The 12,994-nt window shown below is 42.6% G+C and overlaps 1 protein-coding gene across 1 annotated transcript in view; it reads right to left on the reverse strand.

Moving 5' to 3' along the window:
• Nucleotides 1-2,673: 2,673 nt before the first annotated feature.
• Nucleotides 2,674-12,994, reverse strand: part of ADCY5 (adenylate cyclase 5) — a 204,249-nt gene continuing 193,928 nt past the window's right edge. The window contains exons 16-21 of the mRNA XM_033064725.2: nucleotides 10,299-10,325; nucleotides 9,355-9,487; nucleotides 7,966-8,229; nucleotides 7,457-7,661; nucleotides 6,596-6,720; nucleotides 2,674-5,236 (exon numbers count right to left, since the gene is read on the reverse strand). Coding sequence (XP_032920616.1) covers nucleotides 5,108-5,236; nucleotides 6,596-6,720; nucleotides 7,457-7,661; nucleotides 7,966-8,229; nucleotides 9,355-9,487; nucleotides 10,299-10,325 — 883 coding nt within the window. The 3' untranslated portion in view covers nucleotides 2,674-5,107. The remainder of the gene's footprint in view (nucleotides 5,237-6,595; nucleotides 6,721-7,456; nucleotides 7,662-7,965; nucleotides 8,230-9,354; nucleotides 9,488-10,298; nucleotides 10,326-12,994) is intronic.

Genomic DNA, 12,994 nt, shown 5'->3' on the forward strand with positions numbered 1-12,994 from the left:
AATGTTATGTTTTTAAATAAGTTACTTAGTGCCAGATGTTATGACTGAGAAAAAAGGACCTGGGTATCTTATTTTCTTTTTAAATAGATGGAGTATTAGTTAAGAAAACTGTGCATAATACAACCAAGAAGAATTAGCAAATTCTGCAATGGGAAGTGGTGGGGCTCAGACTGCTGTCTGAGGTGAAGCCTTTGGAGACCCCCTGGTGTGCAGGCTTCAGGGTTGGTGCTTTGCAGTTAATTCTCTTCCCTCCCCACTTAGAGAAGGGTAGAAGAAGGTATTGATGCACATGAGCAGCAAACAGCCTTTGCTTAGCACCAAGAATTGCTTGTGTTAGCATCCAGTGCACCATTCTGTAAAGGTGAAGAGCAGTCCTTTTCCATTTAAAATCGGTGATTAAAAAATAGTTATTATGTTTTAAGTATGAAACCAGGTTTTATTTTGCTTATACTGTTTAGAAGAACCCTTATACCTGTCTTTACACCTGTCTTTTCCTGATAAGCAGGGAAGCTACAAGCTACTATGAATGCCTCAAGTACTGCTTAATTTTTAACTCAGGTTGTTATGCACATACAGAATTTTTTGTTGCATCATTTCTTCCGTTTATATGTTGGCAGAGAATTCTGTTTTCTCTGAAGCACTGTCCCTTCCTGCTATTCCCAAAGATCATTTTTAAGGAATGAAAACTTCCTTTGTCATAGCATCTGGAGCCATTATTCCATTCCAGTTATGCTGGCATTAAACTAATTGCTGATTAGCAGGTATAATGAACAAATGCAACTGCCAGTGTAACAGAAAACAGTTGGGGTTTTGTTTGCTTGTTTTTATAGCACTGATAAAAATCCCATTTCACAGTGAAAAGTTAATGAGCATGACTGTTCTTCATTATGTGGTATTACTAGGTGCTAAAAACATGGCTTCTTAGCATGTTTGAGTTTGACTGTAATATTAGAACTTGCTGACATTTTGGTGTGAGATTAGAACCAAGATACAGCAGGCAAGGTTGGAGGTGAAAATTTATTGAAAATTCCCAGGACTTCCTTTTTGCTTACACAAACTCAGCACTCAGGCAAGGACTTCCCTGCTGATTTTACTGGGTACTTGAGTTACCAGACTTAGGAAGATGAATTTAGGAAAGCTGATTACTCTCTTGAACAGCAGGCTTTACTTTAGTGTGAAGTGCAGATGGCCATTTGTGGTTGCTTGATTGTTCTGTGGGATTTAGTTAGAAGCAGAGCCTGTTTCATGCTGTATTTATAAAGGAAGAGCTCCTGAAGGTTGGAATGGGTTCATCCAACACCCACAACAGAATGTTTATCTTTCAATAAGGTGCCACTGTATTTGCTTTCAGGAAGGAATGACCAAAGGCTCATGACTTACACAAGGCAGGTATATAATGCCATTTCCAGTAGATGGCAATAGTTATTTGCATCTGAAATTCTTTTTAAAAATCTCTGAGGCCTTTTTCCCAGCAACATCCCAAGCTTGCTCTCTCTGACAACTCCTGAACTTCAGTCTGGAAGTGATGGTGCCCTGAGGAGCAATTGGGAAACTTAACAGAATGAAAATATTTGCCTCTGGGCATACTTTTTGGCCAGGTGCTGGTGTCTGGATGTTGTGTAACACATAAACAGCCAGGCTGGAGATATTTGCAGTGCAGGACACACATATAAGAAATTCAGTGTGTCCCAAATGTATCATTTTATTAAGTGCAGGCAGATAGATACTTGATGTAGCCAGATCTGTGTTGCAGAGAAGTGGCTGAACATCTTAAAATTAATCAAAATGCTTTCTGGGGGGAAAAATGATGCGTTTGGGGAAAACTATTCAGCCAGTCTGTGTACAGTAATTGAAATGAGAGGGCACAGCACTGGAGACTCCTGCCTTCCCTCCCCTGGGGAATACCCTTCTCCAGATAGTTTAAAAAAATTGCTTACATCAGGCAATGTCCTGAACTGCTGTTTGTGTGATTATTTAGGAGAGCATAGAAAGTATAAAATAGTTCTCTGACAGTTTTCATAAAGACTTTAAATACTTCATGGCTTTTTGTTCCTGCAGCTGTGTTCTCAGTACTCTCATAAAATCCCTCCTAACCTATAACAGATTGTAGGGCATTTGGTTTTTAGCTGCCTGTGTAATGTTTTCTCAACTAAGAAGTCAGCTGGAAGCTGCAGGGTTTCGTTTCTCAGCTTTACCTGAGCTCCTGTTAATTGGTACAGTCACATGTAGTGTTTACTTTTACCTGTAAAGATTGAAAATGTTGCACTGGCAGCGGTGCTGCCTCCTTCCAGTGTCCTTGAGAGGACAAATACTGAGGTACCTGGGGAATTCTTTGGCAAAGGTGATGTGCTTTTGAAAATACAGCCTCTTTTGGTTTTGGTTTTTTTTTTTTTAATAGGGCACACACGCAAATTTAAGCTGTTCAGTTATGCCAGTATATTTTGTCAGCTGCCCTGAGACTGATTCAAGGGCAGTTGGGAGCATAGGAAGGACCCAGGGGATGTTTGCTGGGCAGCCAAGCCCTTGGGGCTCTATAATGGCACAGTGCAAAGGAGCAGGGCATCCGTCAGTGCCAGACAGGACAGGGATGTTTCTATTTGCAGATCCAGCGTCTCCTCCACAACTTAAGTCTCATCCCACCAGCCAGATGCAGCTAAAATAAAAGAGAGACACTTTACCAGTGAAACAGTGTTTAATATAGTTAAATTACTTAAATAGATTTCAATTTCCATGGGAAATCATAACTGTATCCATTTTTGCAAGATCCAGAGTAAAGAGTGTGTGAATACCCCTTGAAATGATCATGACACACTGTCAACAATCACAGCTAGAGATACTGGGGACTTGAAATTTCATTGACAACACAACTTCATAAGATGAATCAAAAGTTAAGAAGACTGCAGACTTTTGGAAAGCAGAAAGCAAACCTAAAACCAAGTGTATGGCATGAAAGTAATGAAAGTCAGTGAGGGACAAAGGGGATGGGAGGTGGAGGAGGGGAGAAAGGCGTAACAGCGTGATGCAACTTAAGTATTTTGCAAACCAGGAAAGATGTAAAGGAGCAAAAGTATAGTACAAGGGCAGACTTGGCAGTTTTACAGAAGTCAATATACTATACTTTTCAGAGATGTTTCCTAGTGGAAGGGAGAAGGAAAGGGGCGATGCCATTTAAGCTTATGTTTAAATGGCTTAATGCTCGTGTCATGCTTAGCAATAGAGCAAATTAATTAACACAGATCCATGGAGTTTCACTTATTGTCGTTGTCGAGTAGGAAAAAGAAATCGCCACCACCATAGTGCAATCATTATGCTGTGATACTACAATAATTCTGCCCTGAGAAGAGTGGAAAACAAGTTTATTAAATGTCAAAAGACTGGAGTAATTTTTAGTGCTAGCCAAATTCAATATCAAAACTTTCCCCTCATAGAATATAAAAAATATAGCTTTTTAAATTATTTTCTTTTTTAATAAAATACCAAGGGATTTTTCTTTCATAGTTAGAAAAGGTACATAAATGATAACAGTGAACTATTCAGAAACCCCCCCACTAGTGATAAAGATGCCCAACACAGTATCAATGGCACTATTTTAAGGTCGACCACCTCATATACACACTTGCCATCATAATATTTTTTGAAGATCACCTAATTCCTGAAAATTGAAAATCTGTGAATCAGTTTAAATAAGTGCTTACTACAGTAAAGTCAACTCAATGCTGCAGCACATAGTTCCTTGTAATGTCACATGGCAGTTACAATGTCAGACAACTCTCAGATCAGCAGGATTCTATTAAGACCATCTATGAAAAATGATTTCTTAAAAATAAAAGTTCAAAAGAGCTTTTTTCCTTTTCTCATAAGAGCTCCTGTTAAGAGTTAGAGGATTTGGTTAGAGCTCTTTTTGACATGTTTGATATGTTCTCAGTAGCTAAAACTCAAAGGTCCTGTTTCCATTGGGAAGCCGCCACCCTCCGCTGAAATGCTGCACGGAACAATTCTGTGACTACTGCGGGTTTTTCCTCTTCTTTGGGGTTGTAGATTTTTCTGGATATTCATTTTAAAATGCAACTGATTCAGCCTGGAAACTCACCTGTTTGTTGTTGGTTGATTGTATAGTGATAATCTGAAAACTGCCAAGTCTGTGTTCAGAGTATTACACAGAAAAAAATTACACAAAAGTCTACAGGTTATATACACCTCCCCCCACACCTCGGTGTGGACAGCCTGCCTTCTAATTTATATATAATTTACAAAATATAGAATTTGGTATATCTGTTAGATCTCCATGTTCTCAATATTACAAAATAAAAAATACAAAAAAACCCACAACAAATTCCAGGGGAGTTCCCCCCACAAAGTGTCTCTTGTTTACATCTAGTCTTTCCCATGTAAACTGATAGATACCAAAGAAGAGCACAGACGACTTTTTAATAAATATGGTTGTAGAGCCATCTTCCTTTATCCTGATCTTCCCCTTCATCAGGTGTGCCAGCCCCACTCAGAAGAGCAGTCTTTTAGCCATGGAGAAGAAGGGAAAAGAGGGGGCCAAGGCTATAATGTCTTTTCACACTAAAACATTATCAATGCCCTTCTAAAAAGGCCTTTTTGTGTGCTGCAACAGTGGGTGTCAGTTTTGAAAGCCCATTCAAAACAGCTAATAAAAGCACAGTGGTACACTTCAAATAGCTGGCAGTATGGGATGGAAACATTATGGGAGTGCAAATCCATTCCAAAATAATGCTTTGTAGTGAATCATACATTCCTTCAACCAAGTAAATGTGTTGCATCAATAAATACTTAAATAGCTTCTTATGCCATCCTGTGGTAGCAGCCTTTTTAAAAATGCCGAATTCATGTCTTAGCTGTGAACTCTGTAGTGCACATCTTTGGTCAGCTTAGCACTCAGCCAGGAACAACTCCAAGGTGGTTTCTTTCTCTTGCCTTTCTTGATGGGTGGCCAAAGAATTGCTGATACCAGCTCTAAAGTCATGGGGTTGAAATTTCAACTGCACCGCATGTTCAGCTTCACTGCCAAAAAAATTGTTCTTCTCCGATTCACAATCCTGGGTAATGCAAAATCCATCTTTGTGTGGTGCTGCAGTCGGTGCTAACTAATTGGAGGCCCTTCATTTAGAAAGTAGGTGGTCATTTCTCCTTTGCCTTTGACTTTTATGACCCCTCGATACTCCAGCTGGTAGTTGTTGGCTGCTAAAACCTGGTACATGTCCGTGGTTACCTACAGAATAAACAAGAGTAAACAGATGCTTGCCTTGTCCTCCACACAGTTTTTCCATCTGCTTTTGGAGTAGTCCATGCACAGAATAAAGTAGGAGCAACTGTTTTGTTTCTAAGTCAATCAACATCTGCACATCAATCACTAACTGAAAGGTTGGCACAAGTTGCTGAACAAACAACCATTAGAATCTGAGAAAGTACAGATGTCACAGACAGTTCACAACTGGGGAAACTGCATTTTTCGAGGAGCTCACTGGAAAAAGCATAACAAATTTTTAAAACACACCAGCCAGTTCAGTCTGCTCAGATGCATTCGTTGTATCACTTGAGTGGCAGTAGGGAAATAGATCAAACTCACTAAAATATTCTTAAAAATTACCTAGAAGTTACACAGTGAATGTACAGCTTAAGAGTCAGGGGTTGTTTTTACGAAGGAGAAGGTAGTGGGCAATGGGAGAGAACTGATAGAATGGAATATTCTAGCCAGCATCCAAATTGTCTCTGCAGATGCCAGTCAAAAATAATCACTTGTGCTGCAGAACAACAGAAGTTTAAAGACCAGATTTTCTGAGGTATTTATTCATTACAAGATATTTTCTCACACATTTTCAGGTGGCTTTACAAACCATCTTGTAGGGAATCTTGAAGAGTGGTGCATAAATATCAATCCAGTTAACTGACAGGCAAGCAAACAGCATGGCTGCCCCTCTTGGGCTTTACATCAGCTGCTCTATTTTTATAACCCTTCAGTATTTTCCCAAGGAATGACATTCTGTAACTGTGGACATTGGCTCAGCCAAAGCAGGACAGTGGAATTGAATCACTCACTGGAAAGGTCACGTCTGAAGTCCAAGGAGATGTGTGATTATCAGACAGTCCCATTAACCCCTTACAATCCTCTTTCTTTGTTGTGTATCCCCATCCTGCTGATGCCTGAACCCTTGCTGACCTCATGCTGCACATGGCACAGTGAGCAGCAAAGTGAATTACAGAAACACATAGCTGAATCAGGCCCTTGGAAAAAGGAACAACCACCACACACAGCTGAGCAGCACATGTGAGCAGGGTTTCAGACAGGAAGGACTGTGCTCAGTACCAGTGAGGCACCTGGGGCAGGAAGCTCAGCTCAGCACTTCCACCCAGAACTAAAGTGCAAGTTTTTAAACACAGGTTGCAATGTTGGCCACGATTAAAAGGCAAAACTTGCTGTTACCACTAGCATTTCCTAAGTGGCTTTTCTTTCAGTTCTGTGTAGGTAAATGTATGGAATAAAGGAATAAAATTAACCCACAATTTCAATTCTAATTAAGTTTCAAAATGTGTAAGTAACACAGTGTAATTTTTCCAGGGATTGCCTTACCTGAATCCTGTCAGGCACTCCTGTGCTGTCCATTCTGCTGGCTACATTCACTGTGTTGCCCCAGATGTCGTACTGGGGTTTGCGGGCTCCTATCACCCCAGCTACGACAGGACCAATATTGAGGCCTGGAAGGAGAGGAGAAATACACTCAGATCCATTTGCTTGAGGGAGGTTATTTTTGAGACAGTAAAAACCCATACTGAAGCTCACTGGTTCTAGCTGTGCTTTACCCTGACATGTAAAGGTATGGCCAAACTGTGGGGAGAGAAAAGTTAAAACGGGATTTGTCCTCTTCGATCCATTATGCCCAACTGACTGGCAGGTTGGGCTGGATCTGCTCAATCCAGAGTTACTTTCCAGTGCCAGATAATGGGATAAAGTTTGTTTGTCACCTGGTTAACGAGTAAACTACTCACTTGAAATCAGCACATACCTGCAGCAATGCTGAGGGCCTTCAAAGGCAGCAGCCCAGAGCCTTCCAGAACAAACACCACACTTGAAATCCTCAAACTTCTTCTCCCCTTTCTCTCACTTTTTATTCCCTGACTTGGAAGACAATTTAATGTCCAAGAATGCCAAAGATGGAAGTGCAGAGGCAAAACGAGCCCAAGGTCAACCACCATGTAAGACCATGCAGTGGTAGGAGCTAGGCTGCTTCTAATTCCCCAGGGAGCTTCATTGATGCTGCTATACCCTAAAAAACTACTGTGATGTTTCATAGAGGCTGAAGTGATCACCAGGCACCAGACAATCAACATCACTCTACAGCTAATGTAACATCTGTGGTTTTTACTGTCCATAAAATCCCCAGCTCAGAATGACCACTACCTACATGAAATCCTGTGAGCACAAGGACATTACCTATCTTCATCTGGAAGTTGTTGAATGAATGCTCATTAATGTATTTCATTTGGTCCATTAACCTCATGGCAAAATCCGCCAGAGCTTTGATGTGTGTCTTGCCTTCCTTGTCATAAGTGGAGTCGTTGAGGCCTGAGGCAGCCATGTAGGTGCTGCCAATGGTCTTGATCTTCTCCAGCTGCCGGAATTGGTCTTCACTTATGATCTGTGGCACAAGAGCAAAAGAAGCAAATAAACCCTGACAAACACACAGATGCTGGTAATGTCCATGCCACATGTCCTGCCTTGCTGCAAGCATTGCAAAGAAGTGGACAGAGGCAGGAAGACTAAGGAAGAAAGGGGATTAGATAGTCAAAGGAGTGACAAGGGAATAGAAGGGATTTCAGTGTGGAAAAGAAATAAAACTGAAGACCCCTAGTGTAAGGAGAAATGAACCATGGATTCGATAAACCACCCTCCTTAAGGAGCTCAGCAAAGCCCAACTAAACTCCTGGACTGAGTTCACTTACTTCATCAAAATCAGCAATGATCTCATTGAGCAGCCTCAGACACTCCACTCCTTCATTGTTGGCTTCCAGCTCCACGTAGAACTCGGAGAAGTTGCTTATGGAGGCGAACATGACAGCCACGCACTCGCAGGACTGGTAGTACAGTTCATCATTGCGCCGCTCCTGAGCCAGGAAATGGGCTGCCACGTCCTTGGGCAGGATGTTGTGGAGGAGGCGTCTGTTGTAGGCCTGCAGCTCCTCCATTTCCTCCTTCTCCTCGGTGGCCTAGTTTAGGGCGAGACACAGTGATGCAATTATTCTTTTGGTAGCTGCTCTGGGGAGGTGAAAAAAGCTGAACATTTACTTGCAGTGAGGGCAGAAATAGAACAGGGGAAACTGCAAAGGAGAGCAGAGCCAGAGAGATGCAGAAACTTGTGTTTTGCAGTGGAAAATGTTCCATCTCTTCGTGCACACGTGTATGGAAAAGCAGGCAGAGAATAATGGCAGAATCCAGCATTGTATTTCTGAGCCCTGAACTGGGTAACCACTCAGCTCACCCCTTCCACTGTTTTACCATTTATAAATCAGGATTACAATGTTTATCTGCTTCACAAGGAGCTTTAATTAATTGTTGCTTCCTCAGTGCTTTGTACTCAAACCACAAAGACCTATAATTAAAACTATGTCCTGCCACCCAGAAGGCAGAAAATCTAAATAAAACCTGCTGTCCTGCAGCCCCCCAGCCATGAGTGCTGGCCAGAGCCCAGGCTGTCCTGCCTGCTTGGGAATCACATACAGGGCCCCAACATCACTCATGGGCACAAGTAGTGAAAACATTAACAGTGAAGCCAGGGACAGGAGCATAGTGTGGCATTATCCACAGTGTGTTGGTTACCCAGGACTGCTGCCTGGGGGCTGGTGAAGGCTGGACATGGAGCCAGTTCCCACTGCTTAGCAGGAAACTGAATGAAAATGCAAATGTGAATCTTTCACACCCTTGAACACAGCAAACTAAAGCTCACTGAGCTCTGGAAAACAATTCAGCAGTGAATATGAGCTTCCTATATTTATAAATTGTGTTACATTACATGTTCCTGCAGCAGCAACAGCTCAGTTACCCAAATTCATTAATCTCAACATTCAGATCTGTAACCCTTTACCATGGGGACTATCCAAGGTGCATTTACAAGGAAAAAAGGGGTTGAAGAAAATAACTGGGATGAGATGCACAGAGTATGCAAAGTACCAAAGAAGAGCAGAGCATTATTAGCATGCCCAGTTATAAGACAGATTCAGATTAAATTCAAAGGCATTTTACCACACTCCTCAACTTGACAGCAAAGAGCTCAGTCATTTTATATTAATGCCAAAAGACCACATGTGATCCTCCCACAGCCAACACCCACTAACCTGAAGTTTCCAGAGGAAATCAAGCCTTGCAGTGGATTCCACTTGCTGGGCATGCAAGTACAGTGCCAGGACAAAGACAGTAATGATGACAGGGGTCACAATCTTCAGCGCGACTCGAGTCGTCACTGGGGGGCTGCAGCCAAGGAAAGAGCAGAACTTCCCTGTCACTGGAAGAGCACAGCCTTGCCATGCCCCACGCTGCCCACTTCAAGGCTAACTGCCTCTCAGGAAAAGGCTTTTTTTTTCTTTTCCCCTCAAAGCCTGTGTTGGTAAAGGCACAAACAATACCTGCAAAAAGCTGGAGACTCTGGTTCACGGGTGCCAGTTTCTAAAGGAGGGCTTGGAAATTGGAAAAGTAATCCAACTTCTCAGAAAGGACTGTCATTGATATAGAGGCCACTCTGCAGAGAATGGCCACACATGCTAAGGGTGACAACACTGAAGTGCTGACAGACCCTCAGACTCTGTTCATGCTGTCTTCTGCACTGGCTTCCGTGGGTTCCTGAGTCTGGAACTGCTCTAACTCATGGTTTCTCTCATTAGTCACTTCTTAATGGGCTTTGTCATGTAAGTGCTCTGTAAGCTGAAAAGTGCACTAAGGCACATTCACACCTCCTCTGACAAGCAGGCAAACAAAAACTGTTAAATATGAATTACAGAGGTACACAGTATGAAAATATTTTGATAAAACCTTTAAATTGTATTACAAATAAGCTCTGAGCTGACATTAAGTCCCACAGGAAAGAGGATGCTCTGAGAGTAGCTGTACATACAAAAGGGCAACATTCAGTTCACTCAGGGCATCTGCACTGTGTTGTTCCAGCTCACAGCAATGCACAAACACCAGACACCTCTGGTGAGTCAGTGAGCTGATACTGCACCTTGTGAACAGAAAATACCCACCGACAAACACCTATAAAATATTTAATGCCAAATTGACTCACCATGAGGATGTTTCATTTCCAGACACACTGAAAAAAAAAAAAAGCACAAACACAAGGTCAGTGGAGTGCAGCTCTCGCCCTTGTGCACATCATTGCGCAGCACCTCTGCAGTGTGGCACCTCTAACACTGTGTGGGGCTACAGCTCTTTTGAAGCAGAAAACTACTAAAAGATGGGAGGGGGAGGAGAAAAACAGACTTCTGATCTACACTCAGAACTCCAGAGTGATCGTGTAACATGGTTAATGTGGGTAAAATATCTAAGAAGCATTAAGAGTGAGAGAATAATTTAGGATTTTAATGTCAGTGTGGGATGCTTGGCAAATGCCTATGCATCCATCACTACTTCATTAGGTCAGACTACAAAATTTGACCCAAGGAAGAAAGCTTTGAGCTTTTTTATCTTGTGAGGGATAGCTCCTTTCTTCTCCTTTTATTGTGGCATGGAGATGTGTTTAATTCCTTTAACTCTAATCCTGCTCCCTTCTTCTGCACGTTCCTCACTGCCAGCTTTTGCCCGGCTCTGGGTACCACGCACAAGGGCACTGAAGAAAACCCTTTAGCACATTCCTATTGCAATTTGCAAAGTAGCCACATGTATCAGAGCTGCTGGGGGAGATGAAGGGTGTGCTTTTTGACACTGAAAATATGGAATGGAGCTTTCTGGTAGGTAGCAGCTGTCTGAGCTCCTGATTGATTGATTGCTTAATGCTGCTGGCTTTGTTCTTGAGTGTGGGTGGAGTATTAGGTGGCTGAGAACCATGCACAAGCATCTTTAAAAACACTATTTAAATGGAAGGAAAGAGATCAGTGTTTAAATTACTACAGTGTCATTGATGCAATTAGAACTTTGCAGGCTGCAAATGTGATATCAGCCTGAGAATGTGCCAGCTCTCTAGAGAGCTTCAGGCCACAGTTTTATGGGGTTGCAGGGAGCCTTGCTACACAATCAGACATCTAAATGATCAAAATCAAAATAGGCAAGGGAACCTAACTGGACATAACATCAAAAATAAAAGCGTAGCAACTCTCTAACCTTGTTTGTTCCAAGACATTTTCTGCAGTTCTGAGCATGGAAATTCTTCCGACATGGGTTTTGCAACCCATTGTTGTCTTACACACAATCTATGGCATGGCTCTTGGCTAGCCCCAGCACTGAATGTGTGTGCTTGGACACACAGTTTGGAAAGCCTGGGGACTCCCACATTAAGGTCTGGATCTAGCTGGAGACACTTCCCACATGCAGCACGATTTCCCTGCTTCCCTAGATCACCAAGGATGGCCACGGATGACTGACTGCCTCCTTATCACTCTCTCTTATGATGGGAGCACGGCAGACCTGACCCTCGTACTGAGGCTGCAGCTCACTGTGGGTGTTGCTCTTGCTCTAAAACCTTCATCAGGGACTGTGAAGTGCAGCAAACCCAGCATTTACAATAACTCTGGAAAAGTGAAGATGCCCAGCGCAAGCAGTACGGGTGTTACATTGATAGGTTGCTTCCTCATGGAACAGACATTCCCAGTAGCAGATGGTTCTTTAATTACTGGAAGGGAACACAGAGAGAAGCTTGCTAACTACACTCCTGCTCTAGTGAAGTGCACATTTTTAGCAGGAAAGGCAGTTCATTTTAGAGACAGCTCCCACAGGACCAAAGCATCTCACTTTTCCCAGCCACAGTGGCAAGGACAGACAGCTGGAACAGAAATGATGGGGTTGATGAACAAATCACAGGGCAAAGCTCTTTGGGCTTCCCTGTGCAGAAACTCAGTTTAGAAGATCACACTGGCCCATCTTTAAGCCAATGCATTAGTTTCATCCTCTGCAAAGGTAACATGATAGCCCTGTGCATCCAGTTACAGTCCATGTGTCACACACTGCTGGGGCTGCAGTCAAGTCTAGCAACTCCCCACGTGCTGTAATCAGCCTTTCAGCTGCCTGCATGCTGGGCTGGTTTGTACACAGAAGTGTGAAGTGACATCTGCATCACTTCTAATTAGTCAGAGTACCATACTGGCTGCAGAGCAGACACTAATTATGTAGCTACAATGGGCACCCAATTAAAGCAGTATGAGGTCATGGTGGCTTTTCTGGTTTTTTAGTATTAGCTGGACAATAAGGGCCATCTCTGAACTCTGTGCTACATGCTGAGCTCCCATTTCCCACAACACACAAATGGCTTTCCAGACACTGGGGCAATAAATAGCCATCCATGGAGCTCTTTGGACAAAACAAATTGTCCTTCATTCCACTGGAATAGAGTTAAATTTCTGCCTAGCTGGTGCAGTGCTGTGTTTTGGATTAAGTATGAGAATGATCTTGATAACACACTGATGCATCAGTTGTTGCTAAGTAGTGTTTATACTAAGTCAAGGACTTTTCAGCTCCTCAACAGCCCCAGGGAGCAGGCTGGAGGGTCACAAGTCTTTGGGAGGGGACACATCCGGGACAGCTGACCCCAGCTGGCCAAAGGAATATTCCATATGGCATCACACTCAGTATGGAAACCAGGGGGAAATCTGGCCTGGGGCTGCTGCTCAGGAACTGGCTGGGCATTGGTTGGCAAGTGGTGAGCAACTGTATTGTGCATCACTTGTTTTGTCTAGTCTAATAAAATAATAGTTATTATTATTATTATTAATAATAATAATAATAAATTTCTCTCTTTTCTGTCCCATTAAACTGTCTTTACCTCAACCC

Source organism: Catharus ustulatus, chromosome 7, assembly GCF_009819885.2.
Source record: "Catharus ustulatus isolate bCatUst1 chromosome 7, bCatUst1.pri.v2, whole genome shotgun sequence".
NCBI lineage: Eukaryota > Metazoa > Chordata > Aves > Passeriformes > Turdidae > Catharus > Catharus ustulatus.